Below are 24,344 nucleotides of genomic sequence, written 5' to 3'. Positions count from 1 at the left end.
GTAACTCTTATGAAAAATGATCCCACATCAATTTGTAGATGATTTTGAGATATATAATTTTTCATTTAAACATTTTCATCGTTTGTTGGATAGTTTTTGTAGAAAGTAGAATTTTTCAATTTTTAAAAGCGTTATCAGGATTAAAACAATAAATATTAGTCTTAAAAAATCTTTCCCATAAATATATAGATATTTTTGGGAAGAATGATTTTAATTCTTAGCATTTTTTTCGCTGAATATAATCTAATACAACAGACTGCAGACAGACAAACACTTTTATAACCATATAAATCCGGAGTTTTAGTTCTGGGACACCCTGTATATACAAAACTTCACCTCGCAACGAACTATTTTGACAGTTTCGCGCTATAAGAGATTATCAATCACAACTCGAACAGTTGCCTGTCACGTGAATCGTATACTTCTATTTTAAACACGAGAATCTTTAAAATCTTTAATTATCAGTAATTACGCCGCGAAATATAAAATTGTAAATCTTCCTGCAATCCAAATACTGCAAACGAAACCATATAAATCTCGCCACTAAACATAAATCTAGAAGTTAAAAAAACACAACAAGATGTTTCACCTGAAAAGTCAAAGCGTAAATATAAGCTGGCCCTCAAGAAATTCCCCAAATTGCGAAAAAAAACTGAAACAGAAAAAAGTTCGAAGAGTCATCATCATCATTATCAAAAATCATTCATGCCCCACAACGTTTTCGCACCATTTTGGTGAAGGGATATCTAACGCTAACTTTTCTGGGGGCTCTACAGACTCATAACATGGCGCATTCGTATACAATATCATACATCACTTGCAGGATTACACGTATCTTCACGTGCGATTTCAGAATGGCGAGGACGAACAGAAAAATCATGGCATCTGCTATGATTTTACTACTCGTCCAATGTACATTGATATTCGTATGTGAAGAAGTGCCTAACGCTACTATTAATGTAATATACTATTAATTTATACCCTAAGGTTCGCTAGAAATGGTTTGAAATTTGTAAAATCTCATGATTGGTAGAAATTTCAACATCCTCTTAAAAATTTTAAGTCTTTTTTTTTGTTGCAGAATTAAATTCCCAGTTTGACTGTTTGCCTAATGGTGATCCTATTCCTGAAGCTTCTCGTAGCGGCATTTGTTCTTCTTCTAATTCTGAAGAAACCCGTTTGCCTGAAAGGTCCGTTCCTCCTCTTATTCCTCCTCTAAATGTCAGATTCAGAAATTATTCTTCTGGGACTCATTATCTTTCCAGTTCTATAGTTCCACCTACCATGCTTCCTTCTCCTGATGGAAATGGATGTCGACTTGAACAACTTAGATTTATTCGGCTTATTTCTTTTCGGAATTTCCAACGGGCATTCGAACTTCGAAGATACACTTTTCCAGCCGATAAATCAATCAAAATAAAAACAGGACATAATTCTTATGCTCCTATTTCAACCGAAGAACAAATTGTATTATCAACATCGAATGGTGACGTCTTTGCCATACTAGAGACTTACGATGTTCTTATTGCAATTCACAAATATTTTCGTGGTAACATGAGGCGTGTGAAAATAAACATGGAAAGCTACACAATAACCCAAATGAACCATGACGAAATGAACGAAGCTCCAGTAGGAGCTCGTCGCCCAATCATGCATAATTTTATAGTACAGAATATAAACTCTCATGCAAATAACGAACGCCTACACAATTCCTTAAATTAAGCAAATGTAAAAATATCAAATATATTGGTTCTGATCCAAAACCATATCTAAATCTTATATGTAACTAAAAATTACTTCATAAATTTATGCCTTATGGCTCTCGGGGCTTCAGTCTTTTCTCAATGCCACAACTGGTCTTTTTTGAAACAGACAAACAAATGCATTCATGATCAAAATGAAATACAAATTCTTATGAATAATTGTATGCGTTAAAATCAGAGAATGACCAAAATTATACTACTAGGAACCAACATATTTCGCCGCCTATTTAAACCTCTTCATCAAGGATTATTTATAGCAAGATTGCCTGTATGAATAGCTAAGGATTATGCTAATTAAAATCAACAAAATACCTGCAAATATGAAATAAATACATTGGTGAGAAAATTCTTTTTCTATAAAAAATTCTTTTCAAAATTAGGAAAAAGAAACTAATTTAGCGATTTAATGACCCCGTCCCATACTTTGTTTTATCTTGAGAGATCTATTTTTCAATTAATAGTTTCATTATCATCTGTCTTAGCAAATCTCAATAAATTCTCGCTTTCTTTGACTTCTATCGCGATAAAGGATTTTAATACCATCTCAGTTCAAATTGTGATCGCATGTGTGACAGCATTATGTTTTGATACGTCTGAGTGATATCTATCTATTTCTCAAAACGGATAATACTTAGAAAAAACGTAATAAAACGGTTAATAGTTAGAAAAAAGAATTTGTTTCGTTTTTCTATGTCAATCTGCAACAATATATGTACGTTGTTTAAATAATTTATTAGAAAAAATTCGTTCAAAAACTTTATTTTCTAAATATTTTATAACTATTTTAGCTAAAGTAGGAGAACAATTATTATTAATAATTTAGTTGAGATCGTCATAGCCCCTGACACTTGGGTGATCCCGTTGCGTCCTTTTATAAACCTTAAGCATGACACCAAAGCCCTCTCCATAAGAAGAGGACCGCAGCCATGCTGTTGGCTGATATTTCAGACTCATTAATGCAGTAACTACTGTTCCGCACAGACGACAGAGGGGACGTTCTTCAAGTCCTATCTTATGTCTGTGATACCGGAGGTTTCCATGGCCTATTAACATTTCTGTTTGGACTTTGACTTCATTCCTTCCGAGCTTAAGTATTTCTTTCACTCGATAAGGGTTTATCTTTGAGCTCAAGAGTGTTTTAGTTTATCTGCAGCCAAAGACCAAATCCCACTCCTTCTTATGTTCCTCGGCCAGCCAACTGTTAATATCCTGAGTGACCAACCTACTGGAAATGCCTAAAACTGGCTCAAGTCCAGTAAAATTTTCCTTTCCTGCTAAAATGAAGAGCCTCTACAATATGTCATTGCCCCTGATGCCACTGTGCCCAGAGATACAGAATAGAGTGACTCGGTTTTCTGTCGCTAACTTATTCAGTGCATCAAAACACTCCCATACGAGTAGCAACAAGGTCGTTGTTTCATTGGACTGAGGGACTTCAGGGCCCATCTGACCCTGTCTAGGGTAACAATCTCGTTATCTAGCAGCCGTTTCGGGCCCAGTTGGGCCGCAGGCGGCTTTGATATCCTCGGAGGTGTCGTCCCCTCTTCTCCTAACTTTGTGAAGCCCGAAAAATATGCCTTAATCAGGTGAGCCAGGATATCCCCGTCAAACTCTCAGCATCTCCCACCGGGCAATATTAGAATCCCGAGAATAGCATCCGGATTTCGAGAAATCAGCTTATCCAATCTGACCGCCTCTGCTCCTTTTTCGATATCAGTGCAAAAGTTGGTCCAGCTATCACGCTTTGCCTTACGTATGACACGTCTGAACCTCTCTCTGGTTTCCCTGTGAAGCTCTTCGAGTTTCGCAATCCATAAGTGTGTCTCTGCAGCCTTTCGGACTTTTGAAGGTCGACAATCACTTTTATCAGTGGATTTGATGGCTTCCGTGAAAATCCGTGCCGCCATCTCCAGGGTATCCACGTCTCTAAAGGACCTGTCCACCCTTGAAAGTACACTTCTGAGATCTGTGTAAAACTGACCCTATTCCGTTCTTCTTGGATTTCTGACCCATTTAGGGCTCATGGATACAGCGGATTTCAACACGAACTCTATCTGTTAGTGATCCGAGAGAGTGGGTTTTTCTGAGACTCTCCACTTCTTAATGTTATCTGTAAAACTACCTGTACAGAGAGTGATGTCAATCACTTCCTCCCTGACCGAATTACGAAACGTCGGGTAGTTCCTCTTATTAAGAATATCTAGGTCAGTGTTAATTAGGTATTCCAATAGGTCATTACCTCTTTAGTTGATGCCCATGCTACCACACAAAATATGGTGGGTGTTTGCATCGCACCCCAGCAAAATAGGAAAGTAATATGGAAAGTAAGTCGATCCCATGACTAGCCTCCCTATTCCTTTAGAATCCGTGAATATCACCATCAGGTCTCTGGAACATAGCTCAAGCAGCGGGACAACGTTGACTCCCTTCGTTAGTATGCAAGCCCTTGGATTGACGGCCTTGGGGTACCTGTAAAAACCAGCCCCCCCCTTAGACCTCTAATGGTATCTCTAACTAACACAAGAATTTGTACAACTACGAGATGTTTGAATTTTCTAGCAGTGTCCTCTTCCTGAGGCTTATCGTACATGACGATCCGCCAGGACGCTGTTTTAAGTAACGGATGGAATGCCTTTAGCCGACGGAGGACCACATGCGGGTCTACCAGTTCACCTGGGAACTACGCCGTAGCCTTAATCATCTTCTGGAGCAACTCAACTCCACCTACCTTAAGAGATGCGCCTTCCCGAAGCCTTGGCTCGACCAAAGCTTTGTGTAGCCAAGCTTTAGCCACTGGGTCAGCTACCACGAATACAAAGACCCCTCGCCTGCAGAAAAAGGCCTCTGTGCTGGTTATCGCCGTTGTGGTCGCCCATGTGCCAGATTCTGCAGATGCTCCACTAGTCCGCTGCGCTTGCCTCCTCAGTCTCCTTTTCAGGGAACCGTGGATGTGTTTCTTCTTATTGGGGGACTCATTGGCCACTTCCGTTTCCACAGCCACATTCAGAGGGAACCTCACACCCTTAGCTTCCGGAAGAGCTGGGGACACAGCCGCCTAAGTAAGGCTTGCTAGAGAGACAGATTGGGATGAAGGGGTTATGATAGACCCGTTAGAACCCGGTCCCTTTCCCCCTTCCGCCAACTCCGTTTCTCCTTCTTTTTTCAGAAAATTTGCGTGATCCATTTGGGTTCCCACGTGTAGCTAGGGAAATGAAAGGTCCACCCTTGCAGAGCCCCGCACGCAAAGGTAAGACTAATTACTCGGGGAGGTTGTCCAGTGTCACTGAGAGGCTATTAATACACCTTCGTAACCCTTAGGTGCCAAAGTACCATGGGCACGATCACTCTACATCCACGGCATAGGGGAATGTTTACATTGAGCAAGAAACTCAATGAATACCCGTTCGCAGGCCAACAAACCATAGTTATAACAAATACAAAATAAAAAGAAAACGAAATTTTGGACCTAAGCGCGTACGTATGCGACAAAATCAAGAGCTGTTTCCTAGAAAAAGAGCTCTTATTCTGTTTATTTCAGATAAAGTATCGTATGCCCCATGGCAGTGAACTTTTTTTTATTCTGGGATACCATTTTACCCTTCTGGCCTTCGACTCAGACGTTTAATTCTACATCCTTGTATAAAGTTCAACTTTACTAGCTGGGTACATAATGTACTATTTTACCATTCATGATCTCATATAAAATTACACAAAAATAATAATTCTGCACAAATAAACGTTCCGCATCGAAAATCTGTTAATTCCCTTGAATCTGAATCCGACGACAGAAATATATTGACATGTGTTCTAACCCTAAACTCAAAAAACCCCAGTAAAAAGGCGGTTTTCCGCCAAATTCGGAAAAAAGAAAGTGATCCCTCCGAAATATCAGAGCAGTGTATCTTTGTGTACCTTGTCTCAATGCAACCGAATTTGAAGCCAGAAATATCAGATTGACTCGAGTTTTATCCCTGACCTCAAAAAGCACCCGTAAAAAGTCGGGTTTTCGCTAAATTCGAATCGAAATATGGTGTCAGATTTTCGAAATTCAAATAGCCACTCCAATATCGCCGTCTCAAGTGTGCAGGCCGGAGGTTATCAAAATGCGCAGCATACAAGCTGCTTTAACATCATAATCCGGTCCGGGGCCAACCTTTAAATTCAGCTTGTTGGTGGGTTTCTACTCTTCAACAGCGTACCATCGAGGCTAAGGCCACTCGATGGCTATGACGCAGAAACTTAGAAACCTACATTATTATAAACGCCATTCGAATTTGGCGGGAACCAGGATTTTTACGGGTGTTTTTTTAGAATAGGGATGAAACACGAGCCAATCTAACATTTCTGACTTCTAAATCGGGTTTACAGGGACAAAGTACATAATGATACACTGCTTTGGTCCGACGGACAAGCCACTTTGTTTTTACCAATTTGGCGGGAAACCTCCTTTTTACGGGTGCTTTTTGAGGTTATGGTTAAAATACGAGCCAATCTGATATTTGGGACTTCGGATATGGATCAAGTAGGTGACAATAAATGAGAATACACTGCTCTGGTCGGCCGGGCAGACAGTTTTTTATTTTTTTAGAATTTGGCGGAAACCCGCCTTTTTAAGAATGCTTTTTTAGGCTAGGGTTAAAACACGATCCAACCTGATATTTCTGAATTAAGATTCGGATTCAGTGAATGAACATACATAAGGATAAGGACAGAAAAATTATTTCAATTATCCAAAGAGATTTTTTGTCGTGATGTATGCTTATTAAAATTTTAAAACCTAAAAACTGGTGAAGAGAAAATTTATAAGTTAAAAAACAACATATTAGTAGTTATGCGAGCAGGATGAAAAAGCATGATGAAAATTTTGTAAATATTAAGAAAGTAGAAACTATCATGATAAAGTTCATTTATGTAATTTCGATTTTAAGAATTCGAAAAATAAGTATATTGTTTTCGGAATATTGTAATGATTTAAAGAAATAACTGAAGCATAGAATTGTAAAATTTGTTCAGACATTCCAGATACAATTATAAGAAGAAGATAACCTGCGTCATTTTTTATAGGTTTTTACCTTATTTTATGATTTTATGAATTATAGAATTCGATCTATAGGTCTTTAATAGGTCTTTACCTTATTTTATGATTTTATGAATTATAGAATTCGATCTTATTTTTCAAAATCCTTGTAATTTTTTGTTCAAACAAATTTATAACGATTGTATTATCTACTAAGAACCAAATTGAGAGAAATGTTGAGAAGACAATATGCTATCATGCCTTAGACGATGAGATGGTAGAACAAGTTAGTAAGTACGAGTATCTTGGTACTTCATTTACTAATCACGGAATGATCAATGGAGAGATAGCGCTGCGCAGAAACGGGCGTCCCGACTCCAAAAGAGCGAGTGGAATTTCCCCCCTCCCCACTCTTTCCCTGCACTATTTGAGAGTGAAGTACGCGTGAGTGCGCCCTGTCTTGAATTCGATGTGCGCATGCGCGAGGTAGGCCTGTGTGTAATACGGAGACAAGTGTAAACTAAACATTTAACGGAAATGAGGAAGAAAGTTCGTTCTTACATGTTAAGAAAAATGTGTTTCCTGCTAACGTACTTTAAAGGCTTGCCGGCCGCAGAGAATCTCGTTTAAAAGGAACACTTCCTCTTGAATAATCGGTGCAGATACTAGACCCGCTGTCGATGAGAGGCGAAATTCAATATTATTGTTGGTATACGGCTGCTTCAGTATAGGAATAAAAGTGCTACAATACGTAATTGGAGACTCTGTTAAGAAAAAATGGATGCACCCGCGTGCTCCGTGCAGAATAAATCTATTTTGGCGCGTCATTCTGCAATTGAAGCGACAAAAATGTGGGTTATGTTTGCTACATCAAACATTAATTATGATTGTTTGCGCAGGACTTAGCGAGTCCCCTCTTCCTCTCTCGCAGGTCAGTCATAAAAATGTTGATCAATATATTGATTTATAGTTATAATGAAGATGACTGCTATGACGTTAGAAGTTGCTCATGAAGAAAGAGTTACAACTCATATTACGAGAGGGATAAGCCGCAGACGAGACAGCTGTCATTCGAGGAGCGATGAGTCTGAATCTTTGGATGATTCTTGGGAGGACAGAGAATGAAGTAGTTCGCATGGCAAGAAAGAACTGGAGTTCGAAGTGGTTATTGAAAAAATTGCCGCCAAGATGCCCGTAAATAACGAAGGTGCTGTGAATAGCAAATTTTTATCTTACTCCGATAATATTAAGACCATCCACGCAGGATAGTATCCAGGCTCGTATATGAGACACGATACAAGTCTTGGCGACAGTATTGCAAAATTGTTAAAAGACTTAGCTATATTATATGATTTTTAGCTGCTACGCAACACGAGGAAACAATCATCCGGAGGAAACTCGTGCTAAAAAACATTACGCGACGCTGCGAGAAGCCTTAAACGCAGCCGAATCGGATAATCAGCTTTTCGGAACGAACATGGATGAGACAATGCAAACTACAAAATCCCTCAAATCAACGACCAAGACTCTAAAACCGAAGAAGACTCAAAATAGCAGTGTTTCAAAAAACGGCAAGGACCCGTAGTGTAATCAACAACATAGGTATCAAAATTGGACGACCTCGAGCTGGTTACGAAGTAACTCGTACAACTCGAAGTAGCAATCGGCCACGAAGCCGCGGAGTCAAAATCATAACCATTCGAGAAATCAGACGATAATCAAGAGGCGTTATTAGTCCCGCTAAGTTGCCATGCTGAACGGCTCAGATTCTTTTTTCTTTAGTAATTTTTGAAGATTACTTCAGACAAAACCGTATTAAGCTAAGTACAATTGTGTTGACAGAAAAAAAATTCGAGTGACCAAACTATTTAAGGGCATGCTCTTTGGTGACCACGTAACCAAATTGGTCCCCGGTTATAAAATTTTTTTTTGGTGTTCACTGTTTCCACACGGCTTGAGATATCGTGTTTAAAATTTGACAGATTAAATAAAAATCACGAAAGAACGTTTGGATGATGATGATGATGATTTTTTTTTCACGCGGGCTAGTGAAAAATGTTCAAAGATACACCAGGAAGGGTCCGCACTTCCTGGTAGTGTGGGGATCTTAAATAACATCACCACAGTGACCCCAATATGTATAAGAAAATACACATAATGAGGCCACTGCGCTGAAATTCTTACCTTCTAAGGCTTCTACTGGTCTTTTTTATTTAGGCATTATATCCCAATCAGGATGTACGCGTCGTCCTCATTAGTGCGGTGACACTGCACATCGGGCTCGTCGGCCTTCGACATCCTGATTAGTGTTGGCTTGTTGGGCTGCCTCTGACTCCTGCTGGTTTCTTTCTCTCGGAACTGGTTCGTTCTATCTGTTGACCAGGATGTTGCGCGTCGTCCTTAGTAGCATGAACAATTCGTACAACGGGCTCGTCAACCTTCGAACATCCTGCTCGGGTATGACTATGTACGATTAGTTAGTCCTTCCTCCTCCTAACTGCGCGCATCGTCCTCAGCAGCGGAACTTTGTCACGCATCGGGCTCGTCGGCCTTCGGCAGCTTAGGGCTTGGTTGACCCTTATACGCATACTTCATGTTTTTTTTCCTTAGTTTTCCAGTTGTCCTTCTTCTTTCTTCTTGCGCAGAATAATTTCGATGAATGTAGCTATTACGTTCCATCGTTCCTCGTTTTACAGCATCACACCGACAATATTTTCAAGTGTTATATCTCCTATCTCGCTTTTTAATCTGTGCCTTTTATTGGCCCAGCGTTCGCACCCAAAAAATGTATGAAACGTGTCATCAATTTTGGCCTCGCAATAGCCACAATTTTCATTACTCACTTTCTTCCTCTTGTATAAGTAGGAACGAAAGAGCCCATGTCTTGAGAGGAATTGGGTTACGTAATAATTCGTATCTCCGTGGTTTCTTTGTAGCCATGTGTCTAGGCGGTTTATTAGCGTAGCCGTCCATCTACCTCGGTGATCGTTGTTCCACCCTTGTTGCCACTTTTCCATGGAAAGAAATCTGGCTTCTTCTTTCGCTATTTGTTTTCCCACTTCTGCTGTTCTTTCAAACACTAGCTTTTTTCCTGGGCCAGAAGGTCAATTAGAAGCACTCCTGCGATCACTAATATCGCTGGCTTAGATACCGTGCAATAGGAGCTCGCTATTCTGAGTGCCCCTCTCTGTTGAACTGCTGCCATTCTTTTACAGTACTTTTTTTTATTCAGCGTACCTGCCCATATTTCTGCCCCATATAGCATGATGGACTGTGTCACTGTCATTAAAAGTCGGCGTTTGCTTGCTCTCGGACCGTGCACATTAGCCATTATCCTACTTAGAGCCATCGTCACAGCTGCTGCTATATCTGCAGCTTGAATTATCTGCTCCCAGTAGGAGAGCTTGTTATTCATTCGGATTCCCAAGTGTCCAATTGGTATCTCCGTGGTTATATATCTCTTGGTTATAATTACCAATTCAGTTTTTTCCGCGGCAAGATCTAGCCCGTGGTCCTCCATCCAACCGATCACTCGGCGCATCACCTGGTTGAGCTTTCACTGTAGTTCTTCGATGGTTTTTGCAGCAATCACCGCGCGAATATCATCTGCGTACCCCGTCAAGTATGTGTCAGCTGGCATCTCCATTCTCAGGATTCCGTCATAGGACACATCCCAGAGGTCCAGACCAAGAATTGAGCCCTGGGCTGCTCCAGCAGTGATCTGCTTTCTTCTAGTTCCTTCAGTGGTGTCATATATTAACACTCTATCTGAGAGATAGCTTTCCACTACGCACATCAAATATTTTAGTACTTTAAATGCATTCAAGGCTTTGATTATGTCCGTACATCATGCCGAATTAAAGGCGTTTTTAATGTCTAGTGTTGCAAGTAGCACCATTTTCTTGGTGTACCAGCTGCCCTTTTTCACTTTCTCTATCGTGTCCATTACTTCTCGAACCGAGTTTATGGTCGATCTGCCTTTCCTGAAACCATACTGCCTTTCAGAAAGATCTCCCGCCGCTCGTACTGCAGCAAGTAATCGAGGCTTTAACATCTTCTCGTACAGTTTCCCAGCAGTGTTTAGCATACACAGAGTTCTGTATGCCGAAGTGGGCTGTGAATCTCCTTTCCCTTTACTGATCAGTACCAGTCGCTGATCTTTCCACTGTTTGTGAAATAGCCCAATCCTAAGACAACTGTTCAGCATTTTTAGTAGAATATGCGTGCAGCTGCCAGCTAACGCTTTGATTGCTTCCGCTGGTATTCCAGCCGGTCCTGGAGCTTTCCGGTTTTGTAGAGTGGTCACGGCTGTCCTCAGTTCCTCCTCATTGAAGAGCGGAATCTCCATTTCTAGGGTTCTGCTTGTGTCCTTCTCTCTAATTAGATGGTTTGGAAAGAGCGCGTCAACAATATTGCCCATGTCCTCCATCTCCATCCTCAGAATGCCATCGTAAGACACATTCCAAAGATAAGGGCCCAGTATCGATCCTTGAGCTGCTCCAGCAGTTATTCGCTTACTTCTGGCGCTTTCGGTTGTGTCATATAGCAAGACTCTATAAGAGAGATAGCTTCTTAGCATACGCATGAGATATTCTGGTGTCTTAAATCCCTCTAGTGCCTTAATTATCTCCGACCGAGTTAAAGACGTTTCGCACATCCAGCGTTGCCAGCAGAACAATCTTTCTGCTGTATCGACTTTCCTCCTGTACTCGAACTATGGTATTCACGACCTCTGCAAACCGCGTGTATCGTGGATCTCCCTTTTCTGAATCCATGTTGCCTCTCGGAGAGATCTCCCGCTGCTTGGACGGCTGCCAGTAGGCGAGGCGGGTCCTGGCGCTTTCCTGTTTTGCAGGGAAGCCGCAGCTGCTAGTAGTTCTGCCTCGTTGAAGAGTGGTACATCTATGGCATCGATTCTGTACATATCTTTCTTTCTTGTCGGGTGTGTCGGGAAGAGCACGTCCACAATATTCCTCATTGTTTCCGCTCCCATTGATGCACTCGCTGAGATGCCATGAGCATCCGAGTCACAATTTTGTAACCCAAACCCCAAGGTTCATCATCCACTTCCTGGCGCAAGTGTCCCCAGTTCTGGCGTTCGCTTTTCTGGATAGCCTCGCCAAGTTGTTTCTTGGCTAATTTGTACTCTGTTACGCCTTTTTCCCTCTTTCTTGTCCCTGTTCGTTTGCGTTTGAGGCATTCTTTCCGGAGTTCAGCAATTTCCTCGTTCCACCAATAGGCCGATGTTCTACTTCTGTTCCCTTTCTTCCTAGGCATCAAGGCGTCACAGGCTTCGTTGATTATCTGCAAGGTAGCTTCCACTAATTCTTCCGCTCTCATGTCAGTTTTCTCTTTTAGGCATTCTTGCCCTCTGGCAATCGTCAGGGATAATTTCCTAACGTCCATTTTAGCTGCATTTCACATTTTGGGATTGCGATGCTGTATCCTTGATTCTAGCTTTCCTTTTATATTGAACCGTATATTGGTGATCGCTTCCCGTAAAGTCCTCTAGGACCTCCCAGTTCTCTATAAGGGGGGCCATTCCCTCCGAGGCTAGGCTCATGTCTGGGATCGTACCTACGTTTCCTGTTCGTCTAAAAGTTGGCGTTTTGTCTGTATTCATGACCAGCAGCGCCCGCCTAGCCACCATCTCCAAGATGCGCTTCCCTCGCGCGTCCTTTCTGGGTATTCCCCATTCTACCGCTTTAGCGTTGAAATCTCCTGCGACTATCACTCCTGCCTCTGTTTCTTGGACGAGGTCTTCTAGTAGATCCAGTTTTCCTTGGAATTGCTGAATGCTCTCATTTGGTGTGAGGTAACAGCTCATGTACGTGATATCTTTGCTCTTAACCCAGACGTATCCGTCCTCAGAGCCATGGTCTTCAATCGGGACTTCCGCTAGGTTTCGTACCCATATAGCTGCTGTTCCAAGGTTGTCGGAGAACCATGTCGTTGTATCCTGATCCGTGTACTGCTCGCTGATAATGAACAAATCAACCTTCCCCTCCCGAGCTGAGTGTTTGAGAAGATCATGCGCTAATTTGCGTCTGTGCATATCATCTTGGATGATTTTCGTCATGTGCGCTTCCGTTTTAAGTTATCTACTGCCTGCCTAAAGACTGTGCACCCACCCGATCCTGGTATGTGGTTGAGTTTCTCCGGTTTTGGTTACGTACTGTTGCAAAGTACACAGTGCATTTCGGACGTGCAGGACTTTGCTTGATGTCCGCCTAAGCCACATCTGTAATAGAGGCCGCTGCGGTCCGGCCCTTTTCAGTCTCTTGACTGGTGACCATACCTCAGACACGTGCAGCATCGGTAGATGCTTATTCTCCTTCTCACCCTGCTATTAATACATCCCACTTTAATGCGGGCTGTCTCCAGCAGTTGACTTGTGGCTTTCTCGCCGACCTCGACTATGGCCAAGACCTGCTCTCTTCTGTTGGGCCTGGTTACCAAGACCTTTGCATCTCCCAGTTTATCGCCAAGATCTCTTTTGAGTGCGATTTCCACATCCTCCTTGGTTGTAACACAGTCGAGATCTAGAAGCTCAAGAGTTACTTTAGGAACCAAGTTCTACATAGTTCCCATCTCGCCTAGGTGCTTTTCTAATCTCCGTTGCGTGTTTGACGAATTGACCTGATGTGGGCTTCAGACTCTTCAGGTGTCATCTTGGCCTTGATGTCTCCCAACACTTCCGCGTAAGTCTTCCCTGGCGCCGGTTTTATTAAAACCGCTTCCCGGCACTGTCTCCTGTCAGTTTTCCGTTGTGACTTCTTCTTAATAGTTTTTCTTTTGTCCTTCTCTAATTCTCCTGTCCCTCGTCTGACTGCGGTTTACCCGATTTTCCTGACTTATTCTTCTTTCTTGTCACGTCCATCCATTCTCCTAGCGACGCTAGGTCATTCTTCCTCTTGCACATTGAATTTGCAACCTTGTTTTCCGCTGGGCTTGAGGCTGTCCTCTTGCTGCTACTACGCCTCGGTATACTTAAACTTCTATAAGCCTGTTTCTCCGAAAGGCTTAAGATGCTTGTTTGCATCTTACCTGACGCTGAGCTAGCTTGCGCCGACTTCGTCGGATTTCGCTCCTCTTGCAGTTCTTCTATGGTTTCTATCAACTTTGGAATACCAGACTTGATATCCGTGTTGACGTTTTTCTGCTGTTTAGCTGCTTGATCCATGATAGTCAATAGGGCTAGCATTTCCGTCAGCAGGCGGTCAATTTTTGATCCTGTTCTGTCTGTGTCCGCTTGATCTACGAGAATCTTCTCCTTCAGCGCCGGCTTCTTCGCTCGACCAGAACTGTCTTCCTTTTCATTCTTGTTTTTGTTTTGGGAGGTTGTGGGTGCCATGAATTACTATCGCCAGCGCATCGTGCGTGAAGGGGCGGGTTGAAATAGCTAAAAAGAAGTATACCCTCGGACCTAAGTCCTACTCTAGTTCCCTGGGGCCCAGCCATTGTTTGACTAGTCCCAGAAAACACGGACGCTCTGGAACTCGCCCTGGGCACGGCAGATTCCTACCTCTGCAGCCACCACGCACTCCCTGATCAACGCCCGAAGGGGCTGGCCCCTGATCCCATGCTGCGGCTGACACGTCGGTAGTGCAAGCACACATCGGCTCCTCGCTACGTAATCGGGTCAGGCGAACGTGGTTTGGAGCACTCCCAGTGGGCCGCAGCGGGGAACAATCGTGAGTTTTTTCTCGGTGTCTCCTTCACCCAGTGTGTTTGGTCCGACGAGAGGTGAGGCAGAATTTGTTGAAGAACCCGTTATGGCAAGGTTGGGGTGTAGCGAAAGTGTAGTACGCGTGGCAAGTTCTTTTGCGGGTGTCGAGCGGACGTATTACCTGAAAGGCTCGAAGCGGCCCGAAGCGAGTTTTATTGACGAAGACGACTGAGAAGGAACTGAAACGACAAATAATGTTTTCGGAGAAAAAAATGCTTTTTCCAAGGGCGGAAACAAACCTCGCCGCAACTTTCCCTAGGGCATGGTCGTCCCTAATTTAGGGAGGTACACGGAGTAACGCGGTGTCAAAGTCGCGCAAGGTACCATCGGTACTTTCGAGAAGGTAAATTCTTCCATGTGAGTTGATGGAAACAGAATGTGGGGCTCTCGGAAGAACTTCGGGCGTCGCAAAGCTCGAGAAAAAGAATAATTTTTCTTACAATTTCGGAAACGAGAATCTCCCGTGCCCATAAATTACCGAAGCATTCTATTATTTGCAACCAAAATTTCGTTAGAGTTTTTACTGTGAGTGGGCTGAGTATCGTAAATTGCAAGCTCGTAGATGTATAACTTTCATTACTCACTTCTGACGTCACTTTTCACTCGCTAGCGAGTAAGAAGTACTTTTTACTCCCAAGGTAGTAAAAAGGAGAGCTTTAGCCCCGTTTCATAGGCTTCGAAAAGGGCTGAAATTATGCATGTGTAATAAAAAATAATTTTATAAAATTTGTTTGTAATTAACAATTAAGTTCAAAAAAATTATTCCAACTATAAATGGCTAGGCTTTTAAAACAAATAACCAAGCATTAATAATCAGGGGCAGACCTATCCGACTTCCAAGCTTTTGCATGGGATGCATCCGTAATTATAAACTTCCAAGTGGTAGTACCAATAATGTCCGGCAGATGGCGCTACTTCTGCTTCTAGACAGTTTAACATTAACTGTTATGGAATAATAATGTAAATAACTGAAATTATGTTTTTTCAACTATAAAATTAATATTAAATCTATTACCATAGATTCATAGAATTTAATAATAATTTTTTAGAAAAAATCTTAGGAAACAGAGATAGCGATAGAGAGAATAGCTTAACATGCATATACTTTTCCACACATTGTGAAAGTATTATAAAAATTAAATCATTAACAATTAATGATAATGTTCAACCATTTTCAGTTCGCGAAAACTTCCGATAAATGATAATTATCCATTTTTTGAAGTGACATTATGCAATTATTTTCAATATAATATATTTTCAATAATAAATATTACTATTCTCCTACTCTCCACTAAGGGACAGTGTTAAACTGTGTAGAGGCAGAAGTGGCGCTATCTGTCGGACTTTTTTTATACTACCACTTGAAAGTATATATTTACGGGTGTTTTTTTAAGGAGTCGGATAGGCCTGATCAGGGGATATTTTTTACCGATTAAAAAAAAGTTATCTCAAAGGCATATAAGTTTATACAGAAGTATTAGTGGCGGACTCAATTACCAAAATTAGAGACATTTCTGACTTTTCCAGAAGTCTTTTTTTAATTAAAAAATTCGTAAGCTTTGGTATCTGTATTTTAACGAATTTAGTGACCAAGTATTTACCTTAGATGATAAAGCTAATAAAATGTTAATATCTTAAAATTATAAGCTTCACTACATATTAACATTTATCAGATAACAAATATAAGACATATTCCTTGTATATAATCTACAATTATGAACCAGAATAATTATTAGTTGCAAGGTTAACGACATTATTCTCGAATACATTTATCGTTTTTCACTCTTCTGGGAAAAATGAGCGTTCATACCCTGGTCTTCAGCTTAGCAATCATCTTTAATTATTTTGGTGAATATAATAGTTTAAATAATATATACACTCGAATGCGTGAAAACGCACTTAGCCCTACTACGTGCATGTGTGCGATGAATTCAAGGCAGCGCACACTTGCGCGTGCCTGACTTTAAAATAGAGCAGGGTAGAGGGAAAAAAATTCCGCTCGCTCCTTTAGAATGCGGACACTCGTATCTGAGGAGCGATCGTTTGGTTGGAGCTCGTATCTTTGGACTTTAAGCTTCTTTTTTTTCATTTTGAAGCTTTCCACGACGAGAAATTTGGCTTAGTAGTGTGAAGTTATCCCGCCAATACAAAATTTAAAAAATTTATATCATCAAACGTTTCTGCTCAATCAAATATAGTATACGCTTCTGCAAAAAAAGATCTATGTCCATGTCATAGCCCAATATCCGACCCAGTCGACTAGCCGACCAAATGGCCAGTCGGCGAATCGATGCTGAATAGGCTACCGTATACCTGAATCTGCTCACGTTCGTCTAATTGACAGATGAAATCAACCAACGAGCGGCCATTCGTTCATTCATATCTTTTAAGGGTTAAGATTTTTCATTTGCTTTTTGTGAAAAATTTTGAGGAAAGAATAATTTAAAAAGTTTCTATTAAATATTTAATGCCATTCATAATTTAATGTATATAGTTATATGAGACGAATCTTTCCAGTAAGGAAATCCTAAATACAAAATTTTCCTATTCTTGAAATTGGCAAGAAAAAGTACAAAAGAATATTGTGTCTTTTTTCATTGCTTTTTTATTAAAGATAATTCAAAATAAAATTACAATCTTCAGAAGCATCCGAAGCAAAGTTTTTTAAAAGTTATTTTTTTTTGTAATCTTTGGTTAATTTATGTTCATTTTTCATAACAAGATGTACTTTTGTGAGAAAGTGCATTTCATAATAAATTAACTTTAAAACAAGCTTTTTTAGGTGAAAACTGGATAAATATAATTAAGCAAACTATATAAAATAGGTGATAAAATTTTTTATTTTATATTAATAATTCTGTATAGTTCAAAAGCGAAGGTTAATTCTAATTTTATAATATTTTTTTAAATTACAGTACATATTTTAAGCCGATTTTTAAAATAGTATTACTTGTCATACCCTATGACATTAAAAATATCAAAATCCCGTAAATTAGTAAACCAAGTTTAGTTTTTTGCATTAAAAATTAATACATTAGAGTCATTAATACATACATCTTTATTATAGACTAAACTAAACCACTATTGTTTAATAGCGCTAGAATATAGCTGTCTGCATTTATACTGTCCGGGGTTCGATCCTTGAGTCGGTACCTCTGGAAATTTTTCAATGTACCTTTACCGAGGTTCTGGTGGTTCGGAACCCACCTTAAGCTGTAGGTCCCCCCATCGTGTACTTCACTGCAACCCAGTCCGTCAATGATGGGGTAAAAACCAGACTTTGTCCAATATGTCTGGGCAGACTGCTCTCATCAGATCACTTGATTGCATTATAAAAATGCATCCGTGACTGATGATATATACCGGGAGAGTCCCGTGCAAAATGATCAAATAAAAATCCAACTCTAACCAAAAATGCCTTCGACATATTGGGCAGTATAAGCCTGTGACAACATTTCGCCACAGAAATGTTTTTTTAATAATACAAGGCAATTATCATACAAGTATCTGTAAAGCAATCATAAAAGTTCAGACCAAAGTTTATTTATTTTTATTTTAGAAAATTAGACTTTGTTTGCTCAAATTACGGGAATTCAATTTTTTGAATGGCTTTTGGCTACAATAAGCAGTACGAATTTCAAAAATCTTTTTAAAATATGTAATTCACTTTGTCGCAAGATTACACCTTGTTAAAAGAAATGAACATAAATAAAACGAAAGATTAAGAAATAATTACTTTTTTTATAACTTTTTCTGTAAATTTAAAAAATATATTCTTTCAAAATGCTTTTTTAGTGAATATTAGGTTAGTTACTAATAAAGCAAGAACTTATAAAGGCATTCACGCGACAAATTTATTTAAAAGACGCGTGGCATCTTTTGACGTCGCATCCATTTTCCATCTTTCTTATGACTAGAATTATTTCTAAATAAAATGAAAGAACGCAAATTAACTTTCACAAATATGAAATACTATGATAGAAAATATGATAGATATTTTAATTTTTTGGGATTATAAATATTCCATGAAGTTTTAAAAAATTACTTTCAACTATACAAATATTTTAAATCCTGCCATCATTTTTTGCCACAATTGTTGCCGATCTATCTCTTTTTACATCTTGCTTTGTCCGAACTTTTTATATTCTTATCTAAAATAGCTGCTTAACGAACTCGATCTTTCTTTTTGGTCCCGCAAACTGTGTGCCAAACCACAATCTAATCTGATTAGCATTTCTAAAATTATCCGGTATACATACAACAGCAACAACAACGACGACGCCGCACAGTGCAGCGAATTAGAAAATTGGGGTTTAAAATGATCCAGGGCCTACAGTTTTCATCCAATTCCATCTTTTTCTTAATTAAAGCTAATTAAATTCAGAAGAGGTCTGTCGAGGGCGATTTTTCTAAAAAGGCTCTGTTTGTTTGTTGTTTAAGTTGCAAAATGCCAAAAAACCATAATTTTTTATATCTGATCTGTCTCTTCTGTAGCATTCTTTGATTTTACCTCTAAAAAGTGAAAAACGAATAGATTTACAATCGATTAACATATCCTAATAACTTAGATGAAGTTCGAGCAATCTGTTCAATTGTTATAAACAAATTTGTGAACAAAATCGATTATTGCTATACATTGAAGCCTGGAAATTCTTTTCATCACGTTTTCCTCCGCGAAATAGAGTAAAATTAATTCTTCGTTGAAATAAAACACTAAAGTATAATTTTTTATGGTTATAAACAAATTTAATAAAAAAGCTTTCATGCATATATAAAATGCATTTTTCTGCGCCATCATTAGGTCTGTTTTCAAAAATGAAAATTCCATTTCAGAAATGGACAATTATAATATTTACAATTGTTATAATTTAGGGATAAAATAAACAATTATGCAAAAAAAAAATCATTTTTTCTATCAAAGAGTGACCGTTTAATGCATTTGTTAATCAGTATTGTTTATAACGATACTAAATATTTTCATTGTCCATTTCTGTCATAAAATTTTCATTTCTGTAGGCAAACCTAATGATTGCGCAGAAAAATGCATTTTATATATACAAAGGCGCTTATTTAATGAATTTGTTTATATTTGTTTGTAACAATAAAAAAAATTGCACTTTAGTATTCAATTTCAACGAAACATTAATTTCACTCGATTTCTCGGGGGAAAACGTGACGAAAAGAACTTCCAGGCTTCGTTGTAGAGCAATAATCGATTTTGTTCATAAATTTGCTTATAAGAATTAAACAGATTGCATAAACTTCATCTAACAAACAAACAAACTTTGGATAACAAACGAACTGAGCCTCTTTTGCAAAATCGTCCTCGACAGACCTCTTCAGAATTTAAGTAGCTTTATTTTGAAAAAAAGATTGAATCGTATGAAAATTGTAGGTCCTGGATTATTTTGAACCCCAATTTTCTAATTCGTCGCACTATACGCCGGACAGACAGACATCGACGTAAACACTTTTTTTCTGACTGAGGAGGCCTCAAAACGTCGACGTTTGGTTGAATCCGTGAAAGTTATTATTAGCTTAAAACTAATAACTTCTCATTATGGATGAGGATGTAAAAAGAAAGAAATTTCTTTAAAAAATGGTCTTAAGTACATACATAGATATTTTTGAACTAAATATTTTTTCTTCTTAACATTTGCTTCCTACTTTATATGTGTTTTTTTAAAAATGGAATTCGCTATTTTTGAAAAACCTTTACGGCGAACAAAATAAGAAAAATTGATCGAAAATGGCTGTTTACCGAGCCCTTTCTTTCTTTTCATCTTGTATAAGGCTTCCAAAGCTGTATCTAATCTGATACAACATACTTCAAACTAGCACCTTCGTAAAAATATATTTTTCGGATTCAAAGAATCTCAAAACGTAGAGTTTTCAAAAAAATGAAGCAGCAAAATCTAACATAAAGCTTTTCATCAGATAGAGAATGTTAAAAGTACGCAAAATGCCCTGTCACTGTCACGTACCTATCCCATCCTACAAATTTAAAATGAGAAACTGCTTAGCATTATTATTACTATTCTTCAAATAAGTAAGATCCACAGGTATCAGTTTTACTGAGTTAACAAAGACAAGAATCAAAAGTAGAGTTGAACACCTTAGAGTTGAGGAATTTAAACATAGCTTCAAATTCTGCCCACAAGTTTTTTTTCCAGATGACGCTGCATTGCTCTTTTAGGATAAAACCCAGAAACAGTCATCCAAATTATTCATGATGCAGGCAAAAATGTTTAATTTTATATATTACGGCCGGTCATGTATCTCGGGTTTGGGGAAAAAGCCAAATAGAACATTTTAAATTTTGAATATATTTAATTTCTTAGAACTGTGTTTCGTTATGCATATACTAGAAAACCCGGAAACGTACTTAAAGATAAGTAATTCATATCAATTTATTATAATTTAACGATAAAAAAGAAATTTAAAACCTAAAAACTACAAAGAACGCTGAGATTTAGAACCGGGGGCTAAAGGCTGGTGACCTTCTCAGCATAAAAACCAAAACACAAACCCAAGACGCCTCCATCGGTTCCAGTTCTGCCCTCCCTCTCTCCCAACCCTCTCTTATTAACTGAAATTTAGTGGGACTAACGTTATAAGTACAATTTCCACAATATGATGATTTGCTACGCAACTTTGACATGATTTCGACTCAAGAAATAAACTTATTGCATAAAGGTGATAGTTGGGCGTATAATCTGAACAATGAATAATACAAACTACAAAATAGTCTCGGAAAGGACTGGAACTTTAATTGACAAAAGGCATGCACACGGAAAATCTAAAGGTCATGTTTCAGGCGACGAATGGAGACTTGGTGTTTGGAATTCTAGGAGGTAAATGATCTCAAGGTAAAAGAATTGCGTGAAACTATGCACGTGAGGAAACTAAATATTTTATGTGTGTCTGAAACAAAGAAAAAGTGATGCGAAACTAATGACATAAAAAACGACGTGTTGAAAAGCGAATTTGAAATATGGTCAGAACTAGACAGTGAATCACATGGTAGACAAGGAGTAGGTCTGATTTTGAATGAAAGAGCAAAGCAGCATCTCGAAGACCATGATTTCCTATCTCCCAGACTGCCGTGGACTAGAATGTAAGTTTGAATGACACAATAAATATTTGCGAACATGGGGAAAGAATAATTATAATAGGAGACGGGAACGGATGGGTGGGCATCCAAAATCAGGATACAGAAAGAGTACTAGATAATTTAGTGGCTCCAAAAACAAACTATAACGGAGATAAATCAGTTGGTCTATGCTTATAAAGGGGTCTGTTTATTACAAATACTTGGTTTAGGCATGAAATTATTCACATGTACACCTGGTCTAATAGAAATAGACGCAGTATAATTCATTTTGTTTTTGCGAATGAAGGATTAAGAAAGTTAGTCAAAGATACAAGAGTCATGAGGGGTCCTGAATGCAATACTGATCATTACCTTCTGATCTCAAAAATTAACTTAGGTCGAGGATCGAGAAAAAAGAGAACCAAGAAAACAAAACAAACGCGAATCAATATTGAGAATCTACAGAAACCGGATGTACGAATATATTTCCAAAATTAGATAATCGAACATCACAGGTCTTAGCATTGAGGAAAGAAATAGACGTAGAAATTATTATATACACGAAAACAGGATATTCAAACGATTAGTTATTGAACGTAAAGATACAATTGGAACAGAAGAAGAGATGGAAATAGAAAACGACTTTGAAGGAAGCAAGAAACTGGATTATAAAAAATTGAAGGAAACAAAAGTACAGAATTTATCCACATGAGAAATAGTAGGGGGGAAATGGTATATGATGCAAACGGAATACTAGAGGCTTTCAGAGAGTATTCTAGGAAACAATTCGGAGATGAAGCTATAGGACACCACAACTGCGATGTTGAACACAATGCGATAGAAAACGCAATTGAGAAAATCTGTGTCACTAAGGTTAGGGATATAATTAAGAACTTGAAAAACGGTTAGGCTGCCGGGGTAAACTGTATTAACGCTGAAATGCTTAAACACGATGGCGAGTACATGCCACATAGACTGTGCGAATTAATACATTTATGTTTCGAAATAGGAGACTTCCCAGACGAATGGAAAAAAGCGATTATCGTACTAATATATAAAAGAAAGGGAGATAAAAGCGACTGGAATAATTACAGAGGGATTAGCTTATTGCATACCGCAAGTAAGATATGCTTAAAAATACTTATTCGTAAGGAAATGAAAATAACAGAAGCAAAGATTTGGGAAGTCCAAAGTGGGTTTATGCCAAGAAGGTCATGTACAGATCAAATATTTAGCTTGAGGCAAATTACAGAAAAAAGTTTGAGATCAGGAAAAAAAGTATTGTGTGCGTTTGTTGATCTATAAACAGTTTTTGACAAGGTATATTGAAGTAAACTTTGGGAAGTCCTGAAAGAGAATGGAGTAAATGGATGGCTCCTACAAGCTATAACAACAATATATACGGGTAGTAAAGCGAGTGTAAGGGTGAATGAAAAATTGAGTGACTGTTTCGATATTATTCAAGGAGTTAGATAAAGATGCGTTATGTTGAATAAACTAAATGCAAGCATGAAGAGCATGGACCGCAAAATTAACGCAACTAAAACAAAAACTATGGTGTTCGAATGAAAGAGTAAGAAAACATTATGCAATATTCTATTAAATGATGAGAGAATTGAACAAGTTGATAAGTTTGTATACCTTGCTAGCTTATTTACTAGGGACGGAAAGGTAAGAAAGTTATTGGTTGAGCAGGTCCCGTTATCAGAAGTAAAAATATATCAAGTAAAGCTAAAATGGCAATACATAAATCTATATTTGTACCGACTGTACTATGCGGTAGCAAGACATGGACTTATCAAGAAAAAGAAAAGAGTAAAATTAACACAATTGACATGAGATTCATGCGCATAATATGCGGGAAACTCTGATGGACATAGTAAGTAACGTGGAAAGTCTAAAAGAATGTGGTGCAGAAGAGACGCTAGTAAACACATGGATAGAAATCGGTCAGATGGTTCGGGCATGTTGAGAGAATGCCAATGAACAACTAACGAAACAAGTGTATCAAGGTAAAGTAAATGGCAGCGTGCCCAGGGGTAGACCGCCGAAAAAATGGTTAGAATTTGTTGATGAGACCCTTGTTAGAAGAGACATAAGAAGTCACAGAAACACGAAAGCCTTCATAAAAAAATGCATGAACATAAAAGAAACTAGAGAAGTATGACAGGACAGGAAAGTATGGCGGCAAATAGTTAATAAAAAGATTGTCAGTAGAGCGAATGACGCCTGAAACAAAAGACCTTGGCCACTAATGAACCCAAGTAGGAAACCTCACATAACGACTTTGTGAGGATCTTCACTTGAGGTGATTGCTAGAGAGATTGATCAGCAGCCTGGGTCGGAGCAGTGTTGCGGAACGAACGTCCTATTTACGTAAATAACACGAGAATTCTGGATCAGTCTGAAAATTCTCTATCCCTTCCCCACATTACTCCTTTACCCACCGAGTGAGTCACGCCTATCCCGAAAGGGAAATGGATTAATAGTGTAATAATTTAAAAAATTATTTATTCATATCAATTGAACATACATACAGCTTTTTTGCAATCACCGACCTTCATGCTCTTAGAAAAAAAATATTGTATCATGATTAGTATTAGCATAAATGATACAAAAATATTGAAAGAATTAATGTAAATAGGGGGCATTATTCCTCAACTGCCCCAACTCAAAAAGTCATGTTTTTCGATTGTCTCTAAATTCTGGGAATATGTTCGCCTACCCAACAGTAGTTAATCC

General features: G+C 38.8%; 1 protein-coding gene across 1 annotated transcript; it reads right to left on the bottom strand.

The window, feature by feature from the left end:
- Positions 1–9,859: 9,859 nt before the first annotated feature.
- Positions 9,860–10,321, bottom strand: LOC117175416. Its single transcript, XM_033365126.1, has one exon. The coding sequence runs from the start codon at positions 10,319–10,321 to the stop codon at positions 9,860–9,862; it is 462 nt and encodes a 153-aa protein (XP_033221017.1).
- Positions 10,322–24,344: the final 14,023 nt, after the last annotated feature.

This window comes from Belonocnema kinseyi, chromosome 6 (assembly GCF_010883055.1).
Source record: "Belonocnema kinseyi isolate 2016_QV_RU_SX_M_011 chromosome 6, B_treatae_v1, whole genome shotgun sequence".
Lineage (NCBI taxonomy): Eukaryota > Metazoa > Arthropoda > Insecta > Hymenoptera > Cynipidae > Belonocnema > Belonocnema kinseyi.
Note: the sequence above shows the minus strand (reverse complement) of the source record. Positions and strands in the feature narration are given on the sequence as shown.